Here is a 25,690-nt window from a genome sequence, read left to right on the forward strand (position 1 = left end):
AACTGCCTGCGATGCTCTCCTGCCTGCGAGTGTCGGGAGGGGGTTATTTTATCACGCTGCTTCCCTTTTGGGAGACTGCAGCAAAGGGGTGCACTGGGGGGGGGGGGGGGGGGGCGGATACGGACTTTAATTAGGGCTGGGCACCCCCCTTACCTTCTGCCCGAGCCCCAGCACCACGCGCCTCCCTGGCTGCGCCGTCCCTCGGCAGCGGGGAAGGGCAGGGGGAGATGGGTGCTGGGGGAGCGGATACAGCCGGGCTTCCTCCGGAGCATCGCAGCCCGGGGAAAACCCCTTATCCCACCTCCCCTCCGGCCCCAAAACCCCCTCGGACACCCCGTCCCCTCTCACGGCTCCCGGGGGTGCGTCCTGCAGCTGCCCGGGTCTCTCCAAGGCTTGTTTCTCCAAGGGTTTCATTAAATCCCGCCTGCGTTCACGTACCCGCGTCCCTCCCGTGGGGTGAAAACGAACCCCGTCGAGGGGCCGGGCCAAGAGAGCAGTTCGGGACGGCTCTTTTCCAGCGTCTTAATTAAAATCCTGAATGCCAGCAGTGGGAAATGCCGCCGGGAATGCTGCTCCGCTCACGGCTCTGCTGAGCAAAACTGGGCTTTAAAGCCTCGGGGAGCTGGTGGAAGGGAAGCGAGGGCTGGGGGTTTTTTTGTTTGTTTTAATTTTAGGGGTTTTTTTTGTGGCATTCCCAGGAGAGCTGAACACTGCGAGCCGGGCTTGGGGTTTTGTGGTCTGGCAGCCGGAGCTGGAATTTGCTGCTCGGGGCTGGCTGGGAAAGAGCGGCTTTGGGGAGGTGCGGAGTGGGGGACCTGGCCAGCGAGAGCCAGCCCGGGGCCACCAGGATGGGGAGAGACGAGCCCGGTCGCTACTCAGACACAGCCTTCAGCCTCACTCGCCCACCAGCGGCTCGGGGCTGCTCTAACAGCTTGGGAGGGACTAAAATCCCATTGGGATGCTGGACATCTGCTCCAGCCTTCCACTGTGCCACCGAGGCTTTGGGTGTCCTGGAGCGTGTCCCTGAATTCCCTGATGTCCCCAAGGGACTGTATTTCCTCGCTGGCTCGAGCTCCGGGTTGGTGCAATGCCGGGCGCCGCAGAAACCCACGTTATTCGGCATGAATTATTCAAAATGGTGAACGAGCGAGGACCAGCTTGTGAGCAGAGAGCCCGGCCAGGCGCCGGAACAGCATCCTGCGCGCTCCTGGGGGAGAGGAGCGCTGGGCACAGCGGGGAGCCCTGTCCTGAGCTGACCCTGCGCGTTTTTCACAGCCCCAGGAATTTGGAAGGTTTCCAGCCCAAAGCTCGGTGTGGGCCCCTCCCCGCTGAGGCCAGGAGGCAGCATGGCCCTGCTCACCTGCTATAATTAGCAAGGAACCTCGTTAGCGTCAGGCTCAGCTGCTGTCAGGGAGGCCAGGGGGAGCCTGTCAGGGCTGCTAATTGCTAATTACTGAAAGGCTTTAGTGGCTCTCCTGGGGGCTTCCCTTCTCAGGTACAAAGTCTTGAGGGTGTTGCGTGCACCATGGGGGGGAGAAGGGGGGGGGTCCCCTTGGGGTTACGGGTGCCCTCGAGGGGGATGCACTGGGGTAGCCCCATACATCCAAAATCCCTGTGGTGGGAGCTCTGCAGGGCTCAGCAAGAGGGGAGGAGGAGGAGGAAAAAGAAGAGGAGGAGGAATCATAGCATTGCCCAGGTTGGAAGGGACCTTTCAGATCATCGAGTCCAACCGTCAACCCCACACTGGCAAAACCCGTCACTAAACCATATCTCTAAGCGCTGTGTCTGCCCGGCTTTTACAACCCTCCAGGGATGGTAAGGAAGAAGGTCTCTGCCTTCCTCGGAGCAGAGCCTGCGGCTTCAGAGGCTCGGGGAGGCGGGTTAAACCGGGCCCCTGGAGCAGAGGTGCCCAGACCTCCGTTTTGCAGCCCCTTGGGGGTGCTCGGTTCTGTGGGGACGCGTGACCTGCAGCCGCCTCCTTGCTGAGACGGGCAAATGCCACTAGAATAACATTTAAGGGGATTTTGGGGTGGAAGCCAGGAGTGCGTGGTGTGAGGGCTGTGGTTTGGTTTGCCTTGGAGACCTCCAAAAACCCCCAACCACCCTCGCGGAGGACCAGGGACGCTTCATAACCCGCACAGGGAGGAGAGACTGATGGAGCTGGGGTGTCCCGTACTCATCCTCTGGGCAAAGGTTCCTGTGCGCTGCTGGAAAATGCCACCCCGCTGGGGACACGTGGGGATCTGGAGGGTTGTCCTGCACCTGGACACCATCAGTCCCTTGAGCCCGACGCCTGGGCTGTGGTGGCTCCGCTCCACGGAGAGAAGTGGAAGAGCTCTGGTCTCATCATCCCAAAGGCATCTCCAGGGCAGTGATTTAATTTGGCGAGCGTGCCGGCTGCAAATCTGCTTGCCAGACTTCTGGGAAGCTTGGAAAAGGCAAATGGAACAGAAACATCCTCCCCAAAAGCTCCCTCGCCTGCCGGTCACCACCAGCAGCTCCTGGCACACCGAGCCTCCTTATATGTCCCCTTAACCCCGGCTGCAAATGTCTTCGCCGAAAAAACAAGGTGTTTGTGCACGGTGCGGGCTGATCTCGGGACGTGTGGCTGTTTTCCCCCTTTGTCGGACTCGGGTTGAGTGCTCCGGAGGGAGCCGGGGCGGTTGCTCTCTGGGCCGATGCTCCGGCCCTCCTGGTCCCTGCTCCGCTGCTCACACTCCCCGCGCGGCTCTGGGGAGCGTCCCCCAAGACGAAGCCCGTTACAGGGGCTGGGGCTCGGCTCCAGCAGCCAAAGGCTTTTCCCAGAGGGAAAACCCAGCCTCGGGTGGGGTGGGAAGGCTGGTTTCGGTGGGAGCTGGGATCGCCTCTTATCAAGGGGCACAGAATAAGCCCTTGAGGCGCGATGGAGCTGCTCCCTCTTTGCCACTGCAGCCTTTATCATTGGTCTTCTGTGGTTTTTTGTTTTTTGGTTTTTTTTAAAATTAAAAAATAGAGGTTTGGGGCTTTTGGAAGGCTTTTGAGGAGCAGTGTATGGATCTGGCCCTGCCCCAGCCCAGTTCCTGGGGAGCGGAGCTGCTGGTGGCATCCTCGGAGCAGGTCCTGGTTTTACAGACCCAAAAGGAGCGCGAGCCCTGCTCCCGTGCGCCGCTTTGCTGCGAGCCCAGAGCAGAAACACGGAGATTCTGCGGGTGTTGCCAAGTTTCCTGGCTTTACGATGCCCGACCCGGGGGCGTCTGGGCCTGGGGGTGCGGGAGGGCAAGCCCCATACAGGGGGCTACCCCCGGCACGGCGGGCTCCTCTCTCCCACATCAGCAATTTTAGGCGAGTCCTGTGCCACGAGTGTGCTGGGGTCACGGGCTCGGTCCCCGCCACCCTGGGTGTCCCCTGGCTGTGGGGCTTTGCCTGGGGCGAGAGGTGGAGACCTTCTGGCATCTGGGGGCTCCTGGCCCAGGCGGACACGGTGCGGGGAGCGGGGGGGGGGAAGAGACAATAGTCCTGTGCGGTCGTTTCCAAATGCCGCTACTATTTATATGCCCACGTCCTCAATGCGAGTCCCGCTGCTCGGTTTACTGCCGTTATAAATAGCTGCGAAGTTGCCTGGGAGTTCATGGAAATTCGGGATTGCTTTCCAGGGGGGAGTCTGGGGGCTGAGATTTCAGGAGCTATATTGTCCTTTTTTCTTTATTTTTTTTTTCCCCTTTTTCTTTTGGGGGCTCAGCTCTGCTAGCGAGCACAAGGCTCCCTGAGGCACGGAGGATCCCAGCCCAAGCCGAAGGCATTTGCTGGCCCTGAATGGAAAGGCTGGGAACTGCAACGGGGAGACAAGCACAGGGCAAACAGCCCCGTGGAGCATCAGCTGGCTTCTGCCCGGCTTGGATTTTTTTTTTCTTTTTTTTTTTTTCTTTTTTTTTCAGGCATCCCCTACAGGTCAGGAAAGAGCAGATAAAGCAGGGGTAGGTCCCGCGGTGGAGGGGATGGCAGGACGGGTACGTCCCTGCTGGCAGGCTTCGGGCAATCTGCTTTGGCCCGTCACTCAATCTCCTGGGTATTGTATATAACGGAAAAAACGGGGGTTTTGGGTGTAGGCTTTTAAGGTGTCGAAGGACCCGTCGCCCCGGTGAGAGCTTGGCCAGAGCCCGGGGGATGAGGCTGCTCCCCCTCGGGGGAAAATTGAGGAGAGACGCCAAGTCCTGGAGGCGCTTCGCTGCTCCCACCCGGTTCCTTTTGTTCTTGGCCAACCCACACATCGCTCTTTTCTTTTTTTTTTTTTTTTTCTTTCTTTCTTTCTTTTCTTTTTGTTTAATTTAATAATAATATTAAAAATAAAGTAAACAAGCGTCCCCAGTACAGCCCGGGCGTACCGCTGGGAAGCTGCGGCTCTGATCGCTGGCGCTTTGAGGCCGTAGAAAAATATTGATGGTCGGGGCTGGTCCCCTCCCAGCGCGGCCCCCGCTCCTCGCCTCTCGTGGAAAATCCCTGCGGCTCCTTGTGCTCTCTGTTTTTCCAGCCAGCCCAAAAGGTAACGACCGGATTTTCATAAGGATGCGGTGTGCGATGTACGGGGCGTACTGCGAACACAGCTTCTCTCGCGATCCGAAATCCCGACGGGATGAAGCCTTAGCCCCTGTTTTCTGGGTGTTTCACCAAAAAGCTTTGGTTCTCCATCTCTGCTCATTGGTGCTGGTGGGTTACGCGTATTTCCAGCCGCCCAGCCCAGCCCTGTTCTGGGCACCAGCGGCCCCAGCAGCTCCATCCCACCCATCCCAGCGAAACCCCTCTGGGGTTTGTAACCCGGAGCCCTTCGGAGGTGGCACAAACACCCCTCGGCATCCATCAGGCTCGGAAAGCCCCTGCGGGCGTAAAATGGGAAACTCAGGGTCTTCTCAGACCGGCAAAGTCAGGAAGGGGGAAAAGATGCCCCGTTTTGCAGAGGAGGAGACTTGAAACCATTAAAAACCCCTCTGGAAGAAGAGGGGCGGGTCGGCTCGCCGGGAACCAGGCAAACCACACCAAAACGGTTTTTTTTCTCCTGCGACAGGTCGGGAGAAGTGGTGGCTGTTGGCGGTTTGAGGAAGCCCAGCCGGGGGGAAGAGGGGCTTCGAGCTCTTCGTGGGAGCCGGGTCGAGCTACGATTTGTGATGGGCAGGAAAAATGGTAAAACTATTCCTCCACCCCCAAAAAGCAAAGGAGCTGGGGAGGGGGTTCAGCCCAGACCCCCCCGCGCAGCGGCCGCCTCTCTGCAGCGCTGGTGGGGAGCGGGAGCTAATTCGGCAAAATATTGAGTTGCTGAAACCTGCGGCAGGATTTTTCCCCGGAGTGCGAGGAAGAGATTTGAGCTGCTTTTTAAGAAAAGCTTTGAAAAAAATCCCCCCGTTTCCCTGGGATCCCACCCGGGGGCAGCCCCCCCCTCACACCCCCCCCCCAGCCCGTGATAATAGCATCGTTCGGACTCGCCATCCTGGGGTTTCTCTAATCCCGTCCCGGAGCGACTGGCGGCCCCTCGGCCATCCCGCAGCTGGGGTTTAATCCTGCGCCGTGTGACAGGGCTTTGCCTGGAGCAGCTGCCAAAGAATCCCATCGTCTGCCCCCCTCCCCGGCCCGTTTTGGGGTGAGAAACGGGGAATTGCTGATCCCTGTGCAGCTTTTCTGACTGTTTAGGGCTACCCCTGCACTCCCGTCCATCCCTCCCCACCCTGGACCGGAGGGTTAAAGCCTCCTGGTGCGCCGGGCACCGCAGCCCCATCCCAAGGATCGGTTTTCTCATCTCCTCTGCCCTGTTTCTGCGTGGGTTTTAGCCAAACTGTGCTTTTGCTAGGGCAGATAGGTTTATAAAGCCCCATTTTAAAAAGTGGCAAATCCCACTATTATTATATATTATAATATATTATATATACGTTATAAATGATCCCAGTAGTTTGGTCGGGTTTGTGTCGTAGCTGAAGAGCTTTGAATCCCTGTGGGATTTTATTAACTTCCACTTGTTGCCTTTTTCCAGGTCGTGGGGTGCACGGAGCAGCGCGGGTCCCGTGGCCTTGCCCGTGAATCTCGGGTGGCAGAAGCACCCCTTCTTCCTTCTTCCTTAATGGTTTTCCCTTTATTTTGACTAGCCTTCGGTCCGTAGCCCTGACAGCCTTTTTGGGGGGTCCTGCGGGAGTTGTGCCCCCTCTTTCTGCAGCGCTTTGCCCCCGGCCCTGTCTCCATCCCCTGCTGTTCGCTGCCGTCTCCTCTGGCCTGGCAGCTGGGAGCGTTTTCCCGGGTGATCCCCGCTCCCTTTGGGGACGGACGGCGCTGCCCCCGCCTCATCCTTCGCCTTTCGGTGAATCCTGCCACCTCCTCTCTCCTCATCCCGCATCCCACCTTTCCCCCCCACCAGCAGCTGGGCGATGCCTGTCCCGATAGGACCGACCTATTTTTCCCCCTCCACCCCATACTGGATGCTGCCCCAGCTGAAATGAGAAATTAATCCTGGAGGCGCCTGTGGGAAAGGCCCCTCCAGGGGCTTATTTGGGCCACGGCCAAGGATTTTCCGGGTGGATTCGTCCGCGCCAAGACCCTCCCAAAGAGCAGCATCTCCTGGGGTGAGTAGTGCTTTTGTCTTTGGGTTCAGGGCTTGGGCTTGTCGGGGTTTCACCCGGATGCAGGATGGGGAAACTCATTAAAATCTCTATTATTATTATTTTTTTACAGCCTGGCAGCCGTCGGGTTGTGGCATTGGTCGCACAATGTGGGTCTTCCCCAGTCACCCGCAGGCAGGGGGAAGGACTGGCGCGATGAGTGCGTGGGGCATAGAAAGGGGGTGGAAATCCCAGATTTCCAGAGTTTTCCGCTCCGTTAGGGATGGCAACAGCCCCAGGGAGCCGCTTGCCCCTGCACGGGAGCTCAGCCCCCGGGTGCGGGCAGCACCCTGTCCCGCAGCCCTGGGGGTGACCCACAGGGAGCCCCCGCAGCTCATTGGGAGCGAGAAAATCCCCCAGAATGCAATAATAACAAACCAAAACAGCCAAAGCGGCGGAATGGGGAGGCTTAGCACTGCCACGGCGCTCTCGTGTGTGGATTCGCAGGTGTGTAGTAAGGGCTCAGCCGGAGCCAACTCACTAGCTTTGCAAAAACTCCCTTTAAAATTATTCCCATATAAATACATGCTTCTTAAAATGATTTTTTTTTAATTTCCTGCCTCTGTTGCTGATGTGCCTACCTGAGGATAGGCGCAGGGTGGGAGGGAGCAGGCCGTGTCTCCTCTCGGGTGACGCTGCTGGGTTGGTGTGGATCAGGTTGCCTCGGCTGGGCAGGTCTCGGACGCGGCCGGGAGGAAAAACGACTCCCGGGGAAAGAGGAGGAAAAACCCGACGCGAGGGCGGAAAAAATCGGGGCGTGAGTGCTCGGCCACCGACGACCACTTTTGGGGGCTGCTGAAGCATCTCTTCACCTGCCTTTAGGTAACAGCCGCGGGGTGGTGGGAGGGGGTGGCAGGGGAACGCGATGGGTGGCCGCGCTGGGCCGGGGAGAGGTGGCACACGGGTGGCTCCTTCTCCCTGCTCTGGGCGTTATCAAACACTTCTACAGGCGAGAAGGAAGGGGGATGGAAACCCGGCGCTGATTAACCCCCTGCCTTTCTCTAACCGCCCCTGCGATATTTTCTCTGCCCCCCCCGGCTACTCACTGCTGCTCTGCAAACCGAGAAGGAACATCCCAAAGCGCCGCGGAGGCTCCGGCGCTGCCCCCTCTCCCCTCCCTGGCCTTTGGCCGCGCGTGTTCGTCCCTGTCGGGTCGGTGTTTGGTGACACTGACCGGGTGTCACCGGCCGTGCCCGGGGTTGAGCTGACCCCCGCCGTGGGGGCTTTGTTGCCGCAGCCAGCGCCGAGCCCGACAGCGGGATTTGCCGGCGGCTGTGAGCAGAGGGAGGCTGCGAAAGGGAGTTCTCTTACCTTCGGGTTACTGCGAGGAGAAAAGAGCTGAGGCTTCATTTTTTTTTTTTTTAACCTCTTCTTGTTTTTTTTTTTTTTTTAACCTCTTCTTTTTTTTTTTTTTTTTTTCTTAATATTCTTTCGGAGCAGTCCAAGAGGAGGGCTTTCTTCCTTGTGCTGCTGCAGGAGGGGAGAGGGAGAGGAGCCGGAGCATCCCCCCGCCATCGCACCATGCCCCTCGCCCGCCCCACCGGCCAGATCCCCGAAGCCACCTGGACCTTGGGCTTCAGGGAGATGACGGAGCCCTGGAAAGGTGCCCTGGGCTGCCTCGGCGTGGCCGTCTTCTTCGCCATGACCATCGGCATCATCTCCTGGCAGGCGCTGGAGCAGCCCCCGGAGGAGTGGGTGCTGCGGGGCCGCGCCGGGGGGGTGCTGTGGGAGCGCCGGCGGGGGGCCCTGCTGCTGCGGGCGCTGCCAGCGGGGCGGACGGCGGCGGTGGTGGCGGTGGGCGGCGTGCCGGCCGCCGAGCCCCCTCCGCCGCGGGACCGCTGCTGGCACGACGGCGGGCAGTTCTGCTACGCCTGGGAGGAGGACGCCGAGCTGCGGGTCTCCCTCGAGCCCCCGCCGGCCCCCGGCACCGAGTGCTACGGCGTCCGCTGGACCCCGCTGCGCCCCGACGTGGCGCTGAAGGTAACGGGGACCCCCGCGCCCTGCTCCGCACCGCGGCCTTTGGGGTAAAACCAGCCAAAGCGGGGGGAGGATCTGGCCTGAACACACAATGTCCCCACAGGGTTGTGGGGTCGCACCATGCTCGGGGTCTTCCAAAGCCTCCGGTACCCGGAAGGTCCCGGGTGGGAAAAGCCCCCTTGGAAGCCTCATGCCGTGATGCTGAGCCCCCAAAACACCGAGGGGCCGCGGCCGCTGCCTGCCGGTGCCGCAGTGGTGACCCCGGGGTGGCAGAGCCCTGTTTATATAGAGACCGAATAAATAACGGCTTAAGATCACAATGCTGGCGAGGGACGCGAGGAGCTCGGAAAGGTCCCTTCCGACCACAGGCACAATGTGGCAGCTCTCTCGGGACGGGCCTCAGCCACGTCTGCGGCTGCAAAAATTTATGGTGGCTTTTTTCTTTTTGTGTATCCTTCCCGGTTTTCTCCCTCGGTTAAATAAAAGCAGACTCTGAAAACCAGCCTTGGGGAGGGGAAGGAAAAACCCCGCCGGAGCGTGGTCTGGGAGCCCTCGGGACAGGCGAGGCAGCGGGGTGGGATCCTGCGGGGATGGGGAATTTTCCCCATTAGCCGTAAATCGCCTGTTGGCATCGCGTTGGGCCGGTGGAAGCTGTTGCCTGAACTCAAGCGCTGCGCGTGGGGCTGGTTTCCTTCGCTGGCGTCGGTTTGGGGCGGTTGGGAGGATGCGCAAGCTAGAATAGAGCTTTTCCCACTTTTCAAAAAAAAAAAAACCAAAACCCAAAACAAAAAAAAGCCCTAAACCAAACTATTGGAAAATATGACCCAGTGAAATTTAAGAGTTAAGAATGGGGTTTTATTCCGCCCCCCTTTCCCAGCTGGTGTAACTCGCTCAGCTGACACCTGGTACAGCTCTTCTCAGCCTCCAGGGTTTCCACTTCAATAATTTACGTCTCCTCTCCCCATCCCAGTGAGACGGAGCCTCTCGCTGCCCCCGTGGCGGGATGGGGCTCGGGGATCCGTTGGACTCGGCTGAGCTGGGGGTGCCGGGGTCCGTCCCCCCAGGCCCGAGCCCCCGGGCTTTCGGAGAGGCCCGTCCCCGGCCGTGGAGTCACGCGGGAGGCTAAACCCTGCTGATCCCCCGCGCTGGCAGAAAGGGGAAAGCCTCGGAGGCCTGGAAGCGAGAAGGGATGGTTTCCCGACGGAGGCGGGTGAAGGACGGGGATGTGCCCCGGGACCGGTGGCTTTCAGAGACGGCTCGTTGCTCCGCTGCCCCCGTCAGCCCCCCCCAAATTGCTTTGGGCCTCACGAGGGAAATACTTTTCATTATCCGCCCTGCGGGAACAGCAGGGCTTTGCCTTGGGAGACAGCGGGAAACCCACCGTTTACCCCGGGGAGGCTGCGGTGCCGTGGAGATGGGTCCTCATGGAGGGTAAACACCTCCCTGCGTGCACGCAACTGGGGAGGGCAGCACGGTCACCCAGGAACGCTGCGGAAGGCAGCTAGGAGAGCTTTTTCCCCCTTTTTCCCCCTTTTTCCCCCTTTTTCCCCCTTTTTCCTTTTTTTTCCCCCTTTTTTTTGGGTTGGTTTTGTTGTTTTGTTTTTGTTTTTTTTTTAAATTTTAAAGGAAACTGTGATTTTTAAGCCACAGAGTTTTCATTCCTGCGGTGGGATTTTCATATTCCTCCACCCCCATGTTGAACTCAGGGGCTTAAGGGGAAAAGGAAGAAAAAATGTTGTCTTTGACTTTAATTAGCAAGTTAAGACTCTTTTTTTGTTATTCGAGGTAAACAAAGTGTATAACTTGCACCACTGACTCTTGCTGCAATTTATTTTTTTTCTCTTCCTACTCTTACACCGTTTGACAACTTTACTAAACCGCAGGCTGAGAAATCAAGCCATTGGGCAGAATTTCTGCATTTTTTGGTACCTGGAAGTCCAGCTCTTGTTCTGGTGGAGGAAAAGTTTTAAACCCAAGCACCTTCTACCAGTTTAGATGCGGAAAGCAAAGAGCGAGCGCCCACTTTCTGCAGAAAACCCCCAAATCTCATGGGGTTGGGATTCTTCTCCCTGGGAAAAGACCCGTCCTGTGACCGCTCTGACAACACTGGAGCAACAGGCGGGGGTTTTCCCCTCTCCGAATGCAATTATTCGCGCGTCCATCCTCCCCCGAGGCGTTTCTCGTCACCTGATGCCGCTCTCTTGGCTGCAGGACTGCTTCTCCATGGCCAACGTCTCCTGGTACGGAGGGGCGAGCGTCCGTGCCCAGCGCTGGCCGCTCAACGGTGCCGAGAGCCCGGCGCAGCCCTTCGTCAGCGGCGACTTCGGCGAGAGCCCCCACGGCTACGGGCCAGTCCTGGAGAGGTACTTCTTAGGCTCCACAGGTAACTAACTGCAACCTTCCCCGTCCAACGCCCTTCTGCTTTAGCCCCGTGGCTCTCCATCCCTCCCCTCGTCTATAAAACAAAGAGCAGGGCGGGCGCCTCCGAGATTGAAATATCCCACAAATGCTGTGACACCTGGCAGCGGGGGAGGAGGGACGGGTCCCACGCTGCCCCATCCCTGTGGAAAAGGCCGTGACATTAAACCTCAGCTGTGTTTACGAGTCAGTGCCCGAGAGGATGGGGGTGGCCCGAGTCCCCCCAGGGAAATCCCACGCTCTTGGTGTGTCTGGTTCTCTCTTTTTTAAGCAGAGATCCGTGTCCAGCGCCACATCCTCCAGCGCCGCTCGGGTGGCTTCACCCCGAGCTCCCAGGTCCCCAGCACTCCCATGGGATGCTGGATGTGGCTGCGAATTCAGCTGCCGCTGCCATTTTTGGGTGGATATTTGGATTATTCTGCAGAACGCCAAACTTCTTCCCCCAAATTAATCAGTTGACCTGCAGCCACCCTGCACTGAGGAAGCTGAAGCCGCTGCCTAAGCTGAATGCAGAGCAAAAAGGCAAGAAATGGACCAAATCCAGCCCTTGAAAGGCATTTTGGAGGTTAAAAGGGAAGAGTGGAGGTAGAGAGTGGAGATTTGCTTGTGTGCCGGGATCATTCCGGGAGGTCCCAGTACCAGTTAGGCTCTGCCCCGTGCACCCCTGTCCCCACGGCCACCGGCGCGAGGACCGAGAGGAGCCAGGCGCTTTGCTGAGACACGTTTTCCTCTTCTCTCCCCAAAGGGGTGACGGTGACGGCGGCGCCCGACGTGCCCCTCTTCCTCTCGCTGGAGAGCAATCGGCATTTCTGCCTGGAGTCGCCGGCGGGGAGACCGGCAGTGCCGCTGGGCTACCGGCTCTGCCTCAGCCCCGACATGGCAGCTGCCCACCGGCATGTGGGCACCCAGCTGGCGGGGACGGCGCGGGCCATGCCGGACACGGCCCTCCTGGGGTGAGATGTCCCTTCCCTCTGCTCCTCGTCCCGGTCACTTCCCTGAGCATCTTGTGCCGGCACAAGGTACGACCCCCGCTCCGGGCTCTTTCCCCCCCACAGGTCTCCCATCTGGCGGTACCACGGCCCGGAGGGTTCGGCCGCCAAAATAAAGCGAGGTTTGAGGTCACTGGCCAAGAGACTGAAGCGGCATCGCCTTCAGGAGGGGGTCCTGGCCCTGGGCGAGCGCTGCACCGCCGTTCTCGCCGCCGCGGTACGTCCCGTCCTGCCGGCCTCGGGCTGGAGAGGCGGACGGAGAGCTGCCATCGGCCCGCGACACCCCTCCGTGTGAAATGCGAACGCGCCCGCTTGTGCTCCCCTCCCCGAGGAGGGACGCTCGGTTCGGAGTGTCACCCCGCGCAGGCGGTGACACCGAGTGCGCGGTGGCTTTGCCGCTCACACCAAACCCCTTCTCCTGCCCGTCCCTCCCCTGCAGGACCACGTCCCCCCGGAGCCGAGGAAGCGGCAGGACTCGGCCGGCACCTGGGACCCGTCCCTGGTCGCGCCGCTGCAGCTCTCCATCACGCTGTCGCCGTACACCAGCATCGCCTCCCCGCTCTTCCTGCGCTCCCTGCGGCACGGGCAGACGGACGGCTACTGGCTGAGCCTGCAGCCCCCGGTACCGCACCCCCCTCCACCCCCCGGGCCTCCTGCTCCACCCAAAACCAAAATTAAAGCTGAACAAATGCCCGCAGAGAGGGACAGCCCGGTCCTCCTGCCCTGGGGGCAAAGTGATGCCTGGGGGAGCCGCTTTTCTCCCGTTCCATAAAGAAGCAGCTTTCGAATTTCCACTTCTAAAAGATATTCTTAAAAGCTGCTGTTATTCAGAAAGTCCCCCCCAATTCCCTTTTTCGCAATCATTTCGATGATATTTAAAAGGCGGGTAGACACAGTGCTTAGAGATATGGTTTAGCGATGGGTTTTCTCAGTGTTGGGTTGATGGTCGGACTCGATGATCAGAAGGTCCCTTCTCTTCCAACCGGGCAGTTCTATGGTTCTGTGCCAGTCTGCCTTCGGCTGGGGGGTTTTGAGGGGGGTGAGAGAGGGCTTACACCTTTATGCGCTGTACCGTGATGCTGCAAATCGCGGTACGGCGGGATTTGAGCCGCGCAGGCATCCTCCGGCCTCACGCACCAGCGCTGGGGGATGTTTTTTGGGTCTAACAGCTGTTTTTCCCCCCTCCTGCTGCAGATCCCTCTGCTGACCATGTGGAAGGGGCAGCTTTGTGCCCGCCTGAACGTCACCAGCGAGGCGGCGCTGGGCTGGTTCCTGGCACGTGCCCGGCGGCTGCGGCAGGCGCTGGGGGCCGCGTACGTGGTGTTCGAGGGCGCCGAGGGCAATGCCCTCCTGGATCGAGCCGTGCCGCCTCCCGCGGAGCTGGTGGGCGACCGGTACACCGCGGCGCTGGCGGCGGCACTGGCGACACTGGGGAACACCACCATCATCAGCGCCGGCGCCAGGTGGGTACCGCGGAGGAGACGCTGCGCTGGCGCCGACGGCTGCAGGAGATGGTTGATAACCTGAGATACCCTGCTCTGGCCGGGGGCGGACGTAATGATCTCCAGAGGTCACTTCCAACCCCTGCCATTCTGTGATTCTGTGGTTGAGGTGATGCTTTAACCGTGCCCTTGGGATGCTCAGCACCCAGGGGAGCAGCGCGGAGGTGGTCTGGGGGGATATGTAAGGAGGGGTCACTCTCGCATCTCCTCTTCCTCTCTCGGAGCATTTTAATATTTTTTTTTTAATGTCTCGGAGCATAAAAATGCCTAAATGCGTTAACGCCAGGTGCAGTAAAAATGCATCTTGTCACTTACGGCCATTCAAGCTTGGGGTCGCTGCTCCTTCTGCAGAAGGGAGAGGGTCAGCCCTGGAGCCCTGGCCAAACCCCTGTGCCCGTAGTTGCTCGTAGTGTCAGACGACTGCAGTGTTCTGACCTTTCATGCTTGCATAGCCCACAACAGGGTTAACGCTAATTAGAGTTGTAACGTGCCTCGAAACCCTTTGGTTCAAGGCACCAAAAACTATTACTGTTCTTTTTCCCCCATTATTCTTATGCCTGGCAGATGCAAAGCGATACGCGGGCTGTTTCCAAAATGACTTATTTCATGTTGTGGATGAGGCACTGATGGTAAATTGCATGAGAAAGCAACTTCAAAATAGTTCATTTCCAAAGAAAAAGCAAAGTTTCGCATGCCGAGGCGGTGACGGGCTCTTACTCAGCCATCTGCAAAACCAGAGTACTGGAAATAGCCCCTTTTCTGACCATTTTTCAGTCTGTCTGGGATCATACCTTTCCTGGTGGGCAGTTTCCATGCCAGAAGTATTTCATAAACAACGCATTGGCCTTAGCACCTCCTGAGATGAAGAAGTGTCCCTGGGAGACCTTTGGGGAGTCAGCGGATGGGTGGGAAGTTGAGGAGGAACCCAAACTCCAGGAGTAAGAAGACTCGGACCAAAAACCCCCCTCAGTTAGATGAGCTCCAGACCATTTTTCAAGCCAAAGCTCATCACGAAGGTCCAGATTTGACCATTTTTGGCCACCAGAAACACTGTCTCCAGCACCAGGCTGCTTGATGACATGACCCCCTGCCCTCCCGAGTAAACCCAAGGCATAGAAATGCTACAGGGAAAAAAAATTAAAAAAAAAAAAAAAACACGGGGAAAATAATGTTTTCCTCCGGATAGAACCGCTGTCAGGAATAAGAGCTGCTCAGTGTGAAACAGATGAGCACAAATGAAAGCCAGGAGGAGAAAGCCTCCCCGCAGGACTCGTCCCCCAGGCCACCCCTGTCACAAGGAGGTTCGTGCTTTGGGTCTGGGGAACCGCGTGGACCCGGGGCTGAGGGTGCCGTTGGGACACCCCAGCCGGTGCCGCGGGTGTGTTTTCTGTGAGCGTTTTCCCATCAGGGTCAGTGTGGCGACAACCCAGAGCGTGGCTGTGCTGCCACTGAATTGTGACCCTCGTGGGATCAGGCCAGGAGAAGGAAAGCTTTGAGTAGGGCATCTGGGGAGAGGGAGGAGGACTGGGGGTGCCAAACTCGATAGGGTGGGAGTGCTGTTGAGGAGCACCGATCCCCCTCCAAGGGAGATGCCAAGTGGTTGGAGAAACCCCCATCTGACCACAGCCGGGGAGCTCTGGCTCCTGCGAGCCATCTGAAGACGCTGGGTTTGTGCTTGTCTCCCCCAGATCCAGTCACCTCCCGCTCTTCGTCCAGATGAGCCCCCTGCGCTCCGACTGGAGCCACGCGGGGCTGAAGGGGGTCATTCCCTCCGTGCTGCACTACAGCCTCTTGGGCTACAACTTCTTCATCCCCGACGCAGTAGGTAATACCTTCTTTCCTGCTTTTTCCACTACCTCCGGCTTTTCTGCAGAGACTTTGGCAGCGGCCGCTCGGGCGGGAGGAGCGCGGGAGGTGTGTGCATGCTCCGGCTCGGCTGTGCTGTAGGGAGGCATGAAGCACTTCGTTCCCGGTACCCAAATTTTTGCCGTGTCGACTTGACTGGGTTGAATGTCACTAGGGCATCGGCTGAGGAATTGAAAACAAACAAAAAAAAAAGATGTTTTAAATTTTAGTAGGCAGCCGGGTCGCTGGGGATGCCCTTGGCAGAGCTGGTTGCCTGCAGGTGGAGGGCAGCGGCCGCCTCCCGCGGCTCTGCCTGAGCCAAATCCCACCCGGCGAAGGCAGGGAGGGAGCCCGCGGCTGGGAAACCGCCTGTCCGGGCTCCTGGCTGGGAAACGGATATTCCTAAAACACCAGCAGCCCTGCTCCAAGTTTGCTTTTCTGCTCCAAAGAACAATGGCTTGAGAAATCCTTAAAAAAAAAAAAAAAAAAAAAAAAAAAAAAATGATAAAAGTCGAGAAACAATCCTTTAACGGGGGCCAAGCAGCTCGTTTTTCCCCTCTTCTTGGAGGTGACCGGGTTCTTTGTGTTTAAAACGTGCCCCGAGCCGGCAGAGGCTGCACATGAGGCATCAGACCCAGAGAGCAGAGCTGCAAAGACAGCCCTGAAAAAGGGGGTCGTTGAGCAATTTTTCAATTTGGACTCTCTTTTTAGCCAGTTTTTCCTAGAAAACAAGGCTTAGGCAACCACAGCCTGCCAGTTCCCTCCCCGAGGAGATGTTGAACCCATGGGCTTGTTGCAGCGGGGCCGGATGAGGGAGCAGATCCCCTGCGTGGGGCGGGTTGTGGGATGTGCTGCTGGGACGTGTGGTCCATCGAGTTGTGGTCCATCGGGTTGTGTCACCACAGCTTTGGAGACACAAGGGAGGGGAAAAGCCTCTGGGGGAAACGGGGTTTCGTGGATGGTTTGGGTGAGCCCTCGGCGTTGGGGTGTTCTGTGCCGTTTCTAGGGGAAGCTCTGCCAGATTCTCAGAGCGATGGGTCCTGGGGACGCTCCAGCCCTGGGGGCTTCGTTTCCCTTTCCCTGTCCCATCCCATCCTCTCCTGTCCTTCCCAAGCCCCTCTGTGGTGTTTTGGAGGGGAACTGGAATCCCCTTCCAGTCCATGTTTCTGGTTAATTAGCAATACTCTTCTTCTCCACCAATTTTTTCTCTATGAATTTAGAGGGATCCAAATTACAGGAGTATTTTCCCCGTAATGCTTCGTCTTTGCCCATCAAAGTGGCAGGAAAGTCCAGTGTTTTCCCAATGCTTTTCTTTGCAGGAGAGAAATCCCTTTTTACGATGTTCTGCTAAAATTTAAGAACTCCTGAGACATTACCCCCAGTACGCCCGGTCCTAAAAGGGCCGGAGAGGGATGGCTGATTGATGTTTGATGGCTCCAGGGAGACCTTCCAGCCCCTTCCAGGCCCTCAAGGGGCTCCAGGAAAGCTGGGGAGGGACTCTGGATCAGGGAGGGGAGCCATGGGACGAGGGGGAAGGGTTTTACACTGAAAGAGGGGAGATTGAGATGAGATGTGAGGAAGAAATTCTTGGCTGTGAGGGTGGTGAGCCCCTGGCCCAGGTTGCCCAGAGAAGCTGTGGCTGCCCCATCCCTGGAGGGGTTCAAGGCCAGGTTGGACGGGGCTTGGAGCAACCTGGGCTGGTGGGAGGTGTCCCTGCCCAGGGCAGGGGGTGGCACTGGATGATCTCTAAGGTCCCTTCCCACCCAAACCATTCCGTGATTCTATGAAGAAAAACATGGGAGGGGAGAACGGGGCTCCTTTTGCAATGGGGTACCGTGCCCTGTCCACATGGAGAGTGGGTCCTTTGGGACTCATCCCGCCATCACTTGTCCCCGGCAGGAGGGAGCCTGGCCGGTGACACCCCAGGGGACCCGGAGCTCTATGTGCGGTGGCTGCAGCTGGTGACGTTCCTCCCCGTGATGGCCTTCAGCACGCCGCCCTGGCTCTGCTGTGACGCCTGGGTGCGTACCCCCGGCCCTTACGTGACAAACACCCCCAAAAGCCACGGAGGTCCCTACTGGGGAAAGCTGAGCCTAAAAATCACTGTCCTCTTCTTGCTGCCCACAAACCCTGCCCTCTGCCCCAGCCACCAGACCGCCGCGGGCTCGCAGCAGTGGTTTTGCTGCAAAATTAACGTGAGTTTCCCTGGCTTTATTCTTCAGCTACGAGCATCCGTGGGGCTGGTGTCCACAACGCCTGTGGAAATGACAGCAACTGCCATGTCTCTCCCCCTCCCTTTTGCTGCCGGAGTTGTTTAATTACAGTGTGATCAAATAGTTAATATCTACAGTAGAGTGAAGGCTCAGATTCACATTCAAGATCTTTTTAAACAGTTGGAGGCATTTTCCCAGGGATGTCACCTTTAGGGCAATAGAGGGGAGAGTAATTCTTAAAACTGGGGAATGGGGGGAGAAGTCATTAAATTAAAAACGCAGCAAAAGCGTTCGTTGCTGTGGTTAGAGACGTTAGCACCCCAGGTGGTATCACCTGCCAGCTGCGATCCCCAGCTTCCACATCTAAATGGGAATAAAGCCATTCTATCAACCCTGTTTCTGCCTTGTTGGCTGCCATGACTTGACCAGGACATCGCAATTCAGTGCTCTCTCTTCCCAAGGGAATATATACGTTTATTTTTATTTTATATTTCGTCTTGCTTTGCGGTTTATTGGATGAAGGCCTTGTCATGGGTTTTTTTTCCTTCCGCCCCCGCAGGTCTTGAATCTTACCCGGCAATGCATACAGAGGCACCGGGACTTCGTTGTGCCACTCATCATAAAATACAGCGAGGAATGGCTTCGGTTGGGGTACCCCATCTTCCGGCCAGCGTGGTGGCTCAGTCCCACAGATCCAACCGCTTTCACCATAGAGGACGAATTTCTCATTGGAGATGAGGTAGGAAATGCAGAGGCTGAACTCCCTCAAAGGGTAATTGGGGGCAATAAGGTGCCCCCTGCGCTCACTCACCCACCTCTCTGCATCCTACCTGAATACACAGCTCAAAGGCTGCTTGAAACCAAAGGGTGGATGGACCCTGTTGGTTCCTTCAGGTTGATGATTTATTCAAAATGAAGAGTCGACAAGCCTTCTTTTCCTTTCTTTTTTACTTTTGGGGTATTTTTCAGTCCTTTCTGCCAGAGGATGCCTCCTGATGGCCAATATTGCTCAATTTTGCCCTCTTTTCACGGTGTTAATCCCGCTCCTTGGAGCTACAGCCTGGTTCTTCATCCAAGGTTGCCCACCTGCATTAGCCAAGGGGCAGCCCAACGTGCAGCTCCCCGGCCCTCTCGGGGAGCTCCTCCAGCCACTTTTTGGGTTTTTCAATCCTAATCAACTGCAACAGATACAAAGCATTGGAGACGACAGAACCTTGGGCCCAAATTCAGGCTGGCATCAATGTCCTGGTTGCGTTTGCCCATCCATGTATCGCCTACAGGATTTATTGACTTGAATCTCTACTTTACCCCCCCGGCAGTTATAGTCAGGGTTTATTCCGCCCATATGAGTGTTTTGAATGGAGCCCAGCAAATTTACAAGGCCACCGCAAGTTAGGTGAATATTATCAAGACACCTGTGGCTTGTTTAAGATGGATTGATGTTTTTAACCATTTTCCGAGTAGACATTTAAACATGGCTGGCATCTCTTTCCCTGCAGTTTTCTTTTCTCCTCCTCCTTCAGATTTCAGTGTTTCATGCTGTAAATACTCCTTGCAAGTCTGGCGTTTTCATGCTTTGGTTGTGGTTTGTGTAGGGGGGAGTCTCTTGTCGCCCTCATTGCAAACACATCCCCCTCCTCCCATTACAGCTTGGGAAGTGTTCCTTTGGCACGTACGTGGCATGACATATCACGTGATTTATGGCTGCTTTAAATCAAAAAGGTCTTGGAAAGACAACTTGGGTCTTCTGAAAAAGACCTTTCTTAAAACAAATCGTGTCTCATCCTCCCATTTTTGTAAGGAGGGTTTTTATTTTTCGTGGTGGCATCACTTCATCTTTGTCCCTCCTACTTAGCCTGGGTGCAGCATCCCAGCAGCTCAAGATCTTGGCAGTTCCTACAGGGTGTTTTGTTTTGTTTTGTTTTTTTTATTAAAAGCATAATCCTCTGTTCATACTACTGCGTTCACTTTGCAGCAACACGTCGGGCTGTCTCCACGTGGGGATGCTGCCTAATAATAAGGACAGCATCATCCTAAAAAACATCCAAAACCCAAAAGCAAAGCTCAGTGGGAGTTTTTCTTGTTTTAATAAAAAAGCATCTTGTGCTCAGAATTATCTATTCGGGCTCTGCTTGTGCCCTCCAAGAGATGCTGCAATACCTGACTTCCAAGCTTGAGTTTCTTACCACAAATTCTGCAGTTTCAATTTATAGACTCATAGAATCATTTAGGTTGGAAAAATCCCTTGGGATCATGGAGTCCAACCACCAACCCCACTCTACAGAGTTCTCCCCTACACCATATCCCCCAACACCACATCTGAACGAGTCTTAAACACATCCAGGGACGGTGACTCCACCACCTCCCTGGGCAGCCTCTTCCAGTGTCTGACCACTCTTTCTGGGAAGAATTTGTTCCTAATGTCCAGCCTAAACCTCCCCTGCTGCAGCTTGAACCCATTCCCTCTCGTTCTATCGCTAATTACCTGTGAGAAGAGACCAGCACCAACCTCTCTACAGTGTCCTTTCAAGTGGTTGTAGAGAGTGATGAGGTCTCCCCTCAGCCTCCTCCTCCTCAAACTAAGGAATAGGTTGGTTTATTTTTTTAGAGGATACTTTCACTGCAGACAATTGCTAAAATAAAATGTCCTTCTGCTGCTTCTTAAAAGGCAAAGAGCTCAAATAACCAGGTGGGATGTTTTTAAAAATACAGATCCTCGGCACAAATGGATTTTAGAGGGATGTTGTGCAAGCGCAGAGGCTGGAGGGAGCTGCGGGGTTTCCCCTGTCCCAATGCACTGCAGAGCCCCCGTTCCAGCAGGAATGGTGGGAATTGGGACTCGGCTGTTACTGCAAGCAAGCTAAAACTTACTTTTTTCCCCCAAAATCACTCGAGCTGAAAAATCCCCGATGTAGTTGTATCGGCCAAGGCAGAAATGTGGTCTGCGTTAGTGAGACCAGCTTCCCAGTAAGATATTGCAAACTCGGAGGGGGGAAAAAAAAAGGCCGGAGCAGCTTCAATCCCATCTTCCAGGAGGTGTGAACTCATGGCTTGGCTGAAAGCTCCTAAAATAGGGTAAAATGTGGCGTCTGCTCCATAAACTTGTCAGGGCCAAGCATTTCTGATAAAGCATGATATGAGGCTGGCCAAAAGCTTGTCTGACGTGTTTTTTTTAATCCTCCCCCGCCGCCAAAAGTGCCTGAGCTTGTGGCGGGAGAGCCCAGACAGGGGAAGTTCTGAGTTCCAAGCTGGCTTTTGGAAGCTGGTCGAATAGAAACACACTCCAAAAATGGTTTTGGTGCAATTTGGAGCGTCATTAATACGAAATTACTGGAAAATACACAGGGCGATTCTGCCCCAGTATGATCCGAGGACACTGGGCTAGACCTTTTGAGCCTCCTCCCCCAGCGCAAGCAGGGGCTGTGGGGTGCAGTGAACGTGCTTTGGGCCACGGCTGAAGCCTCTCCACCCCTGAGTTGTGCCCCAGGCTTTTTTGGGGGGTAAACTCTGGGCTGGGAGGATAGCCCTGCTTTGGAACATGACTTTTCAGGCTGTCGTTTGTACACCCATTACTCCCAGATCTCCTTAACCCAGATCTCTTGGCAGCAGACATTCGACCTTGGCAGTAGACAGCAAATTATCCATGAGCCAGCAGTGTGCCCTTGTCGCCAAGAAGGCCAATGGCATCCTGGGCTGCATAGGGAAGACTGTGGCCAGTAGGTCGAGGGAGGTCATTCTCCCCCTCTACTCTGCACTGGTGAGGCCACAACTGGAGTACTGTGTCCAGTTCTGGGCTCCCCAGTTCAAGAGGGACAGGGAACTACTGGAGCGAGTCCAGCGAAGGGCAACAAAGATGATTGTGGGACTGGAGCACCTCCCTTATGAGGAAAGGCTGAAAGAGCTGGGACTCTTTAGCCTGGAGAAGAGAAGGCTGAGGGGGGACCTGATTAATCTTTACAAGTATCTAAAGGGTGGGTTTAAGGAGGACGGAGCCAGGCTCTTTTCAATGGTTCCCAGCGACAGGACAAGGGGCAATGGGCACAAGCTGGAACATAGGAAGTTCCGTTCAAATACACGGAAAAACTTCTTTACGGTGAGGGTGACAGAGCACTGGAACAGGCTGCCCAGGGAGGTTGTGGAGTCCCCTTCTCTGGAGATTTTCAAGACCCGCCTGGATGCAGCCCTGAGGGATGTGCTTTAGGCAACCCTGCTCTAGCAGGGGAGTGGGACTAGATGATCTCTAGAGGTCCCTTCCAACTCTGAAGATTCCGTGACCTGAATCCAGACGGATGACATATCCGTCAAATTAGCAGGAGGGCTCAGTAAGTGGGTTTTTGTCAGATTTTTGGCTACAAAGGGAAGCCAAAGAGTTTCTGATCCCTTACTAGAGGTCTTGAAACTGGATTTGACGCTGCACGACCGTATTCCAGCATTATGAGCAAATTTCCACTCCGGGGCAAGGGAAGTGGAGCTGGCCACTATTGGCTCCTTCCAGCAAAGCGTGCCGAAATAGAAGAGCGAAGAGACAAGTTGCAGTGATTCAGCAAAACATACTGGCGTGTGCTGTTTTGTGACGGTGACGCAGCGTCACTGCTTGTCACTGCCGACCGCCTGGCGAGCGCGGATGCTGGAAGGGGCAGGGGAGCCAGGACCTGCTGCCGAATACATTCATAAAGGCCAGGAGGGTCTGGAAGTGTCCCCCGGGTTGTGCGGGACACCACGCTGTCCCCCGTGACAACGCTGCCGGGTGGCCCAAGGAGCATCGCTCGGGGATGGGAGGATGAGTCCCAAGCACTTGCTCTTTGCTGTCACAGGACCTCCAAAAGTGAGCTTTAGGCGTGACTGATTCATAAACTTCATACTCCGGTTTTGCTGTTTAGCCTTTTTTTTTTGGCTTTAGTGGCCTTTCTAGAGTTTTAATTTATTTTCCTATCGTCTCCTCTTTCTTCATCGTGTGAACCCTGTTCTGCACACACACAAATCAAAGCCTCAGCGTTCAAGCAGATTTAAATTTAAGCCAAAGCAGCTGGGTTTGTGGTTTGGGTTTTTCTTTTCCTTTTCAGCAAATCTCTGCTTTCCTTGTAAAACTCTTAATTTAGGGCTCTGAAAACCTCTTTCATTTTCTCAAGTTAAATAATTTATTAGGAATAAATATTCTCGGAATACTGGAAACTGCTTTTTCTTTTTAGTCAGGTGAGAAAAGACCTCAGGGACCCCTCTCCTCACCCCACCATCACCAGGCAGAGGACCTCAGTAATGTAAAAGGCTGCTTTTCCCATAAACCAAGAAAAAAAAAAATATCTCTAACGTTCTTTGGAGACTGGATTACCTTGGCTGAGTTGCTGGGGAGGAGCGAGCAGAACACACTTCTCCTCATGCCCCATGTCCAAATGGGGCTCACTGAGTTTTGACCAAAAAGCAAGTTTTTTTGTGCTTTTATTTTTATATGCTCTTTAAAAAAATGCAATTACTCATATGCCAAGGCCACCAGCTGAGATTTCCATGAAGACTGGAGGGCACTGGGCAGCTAAATCCCTTGAATCTCCAAAGGAGCCTTGAGTCTGTAGAATGATAAATGTGAATATGTTGCTTGAGAACGTATACATCATCTTGTAGAGTTTAAACTTGAGCTTTTCCTAGAGTTTACATCACCTGCAACACTGAATTAGTCCGAGAGGCTAAAATACAATCTTTCTCCTACGATTTGTGGGGTGAAGGGGGTTGAGTCCCCTGGAGAGTTCCCCAGGGCAGCCTGGAGCTAAAACTCTTCTCCCACTCCTGTAACATCTTCATTTCCAATTGAAATACAAGTTTCGGCTTGGTTTTAGACTGGATCATATTTGACTTCGTTGATTAAGTTGTATCAAAGGGTCTGCCTGAACCCGGCCCTCCCAAGCACAGGGTCGTGGGAGGAAGGAGAAATTCCCAATTCCTCCACAAATCCCAAAATCTGCCACGTGGCACAGGGATGTCTCTCGCCATGACTCTGTGCCATCAGTTCCCTCCTCAGAAGCTGCTTTGGGTGAGCCTGAACCCACCCGCGGCGGCCGGGAGCGACTGGCCAGCCTGAGCTCCTGCCCAGCCTAGGAGGAGGAGCTTTGCTTTGTAGGAAACATGCATTTCTGATGGATTTTCTTAGTGCAGGTCTTCCAAAATAGGAGTTAGATAGACTCGAGGGGCTACCTCAGGCAGGAATGATCCCAATCCCGGTCAAATGAATGCCTTTGCATCATTTTTTCCTCGCTGCAATTCAGGAAATCTTGAACTTACCAACTTTGGCCCCTGCAGCTTGCGTGGATGGACGCTCATGAGCTTCCTGAGCTCTGGGGTTGCTCGTGTCTCCCTTCAGCCTCGTGGCTTCCTTGGGGCAGCCAGGGGTACATCCTGGCTAATCCTCCGTGTGCTAAATGTCTTTTTTTTTCTCTGTTTTCCCACACTGCAGGTCCTGGTTGCCCCCATAACAGAAAAAGGGCAAACGTGGAGAGATATCTACCTGCCCGGGGAAGGGCAGCTGTGGCTGGACACCAACAGCGCCCGCGTGTTTGACGGGGGCACCGTCCTCAGGAACTACTCTGCCAGCCTTGCAGAGGTGCCGGTTTTTGTAAAAACCTCCTAAATTCACAGCCTGCCGCAGCTTTGGGACAGTTGACCTCTTTCAGACCAGCACTGGCCAAATGCGGTTGCTCTTCCTTGAGGCTATTTCAGCCTATTTGCACTTTCCCAAGAATTTTTTTTTTTTTCCCAGCAGAAACTGTTTGAATCTTTTATCATTTGTTGTTATTCTACAATAGAGGAAATGTAGCTTTGGTACAAATATCCATCCACGCAGAACGTCGACCTCCATCCTTCCAGGTTTTCCCAGCGAAATGTTAGCGTGCGTGTGTTCAGGTGGCACATCCAGCATCTCCAGGTCCCTGACACCCTGCTCAAAGGTGCTGCCTTGTCCAGAGTGTGGATTTTCCAGAACAGGAGATGAACGAACATCAGCTTCTGCTCGGATGGGATTTTTTTGCATTTAAACTAAAAAAAAAAGTCCATACAGGGAAACTGAAATATGTGATAGCTCTATTCGTGTGCATGGACATCACACGTGCTAAGTGCTACCTGCTTCTCCCATCTGATGCTGCGTGTGTGCTCCCCCAGGAGAGTCCGTGGGGGTAAGGGACTGACTTTGAGGGTAATGGGAAAACTGGGTGAATTCCAGGTCTGTTGGAAGTGGGTTTCTGTGGAAGAAAAACAACTCGATCAAGAAAGGAGTGGCTCTAACAGCGCGTGATGTGGACAGACAGGGTGATTGCCCACCTTGGGACAAAAACTCCAGAGCTCAGCATCCCTTCCCCAACTCCGGCGTGCCCCAGCCAGTGCTTTTCACCATTTGTTGAACTTCATCTTTTTTTTTTCCAATTCTTTCTTGCACTACAAGTGGGATCCAGTGTGACCAGTCCTTCCTCCATCCAGCCAAAAATGTATCCATGGGCAACACAGACGTCCCACATGCTGAATTCCCATTTAGGGAAGTTATATTAGCTACTCAGATGTGGATTAATGGGACGCTGACCTGTTCACTAATGGGCTGATTTCAAAGGCTGGCATTTGAGGTTTGTCTTGGTAGATAAATCACACTCCTTGGGAGCCAAAGGCTCTGCTTCGATTCGCTCACTTGGCCTGAAAGGAATCCCCGGGAGCTGGATCTCGATTTAGAGTAAACCCCCAAATCCTGCTGTCTTCGGCTGGGCACAGAGGAGACGGAGCGATGACTCTGCCTGGAGAGATTAAACCGCTCCAAATCCCGCACGGTGCTGGCGTTTTCCTCCCGCTCCTCCCTGAAGTCAGACCGATGGCAGGAGCAGGTTTTGCTGTTCTTGGCTTCCAGAAGTCTCTAACTTTAACCCAGGTTTAACCACTGGCTGAAGATTAAAAAAAGACAACAAGCCCATGCTTGTTCATGGTGAATCTTTAGGAAAATAATAATAATAACTAACACTAAATGATGTAAAAACAATAAGAGGTGGCGGCCTCATTTTTCTGTCTTCGTCCACTTCTGAGTGATATTTTGTGTACGTGACAGCTCTGTAGGGATTCCGGCAGGATCCTCTTCACCATTCTAGACAACTGCCTCCCCGCAAACACAT

General features: G+C 55.2%; 1 protein-coding gene across 1 annotated transcript; it reads left to right on the plus strand.

The window, feature by feature from the left end:
* The first annotated feature begins 7,299 nt into the window (after positions 1-7,299).
* Positions 7,300-24,998, plus strand: LOC128908316 (SITS-binding protein-like). Its single transcript, XM_054198258.1, has 11 exons — positions 7,300-7,436; positions 8,055-8,594; positions 10,803-10,974; positions 11,755-11,962; positions 12,065-12,215; positions 12,438-12,620; positions 13,193-13,461; positions 15,189-15,325; positions 17,245-17,366; positions 18,118-18,297; positions 24,001-24,998. Exons 2-11 carry the CDS (start codon positions 8,136-8,138, stop codon positions 24,172-24,174), a joined length of 2,055 nt encoding a protein of 684 aa, XP_054054233.1. The 5' UTR covers positions 7,300-7,436; positions 8,055-8,135; the 3' UTR covers positions 24,175-24,998.
* The last annotated feature ends 692 nt before the right edge of the window (positions 24,999-25,690 follow it).

This window comes from Rissa tridactyla, chromosome 4, assembly GCF_028500815.1.
Source record: "Rissa tridactyla isolate bRisTri1 chromosome 4, bRisTri1.patW.cur.20221130, whole genome shotgun sequence".
Taxonomy (NCBI): Eukaryota; Metazoa; Chordata; class Aves; order Charadriiformes; family Laridae; genus Rissa; species Rissa tridactyla.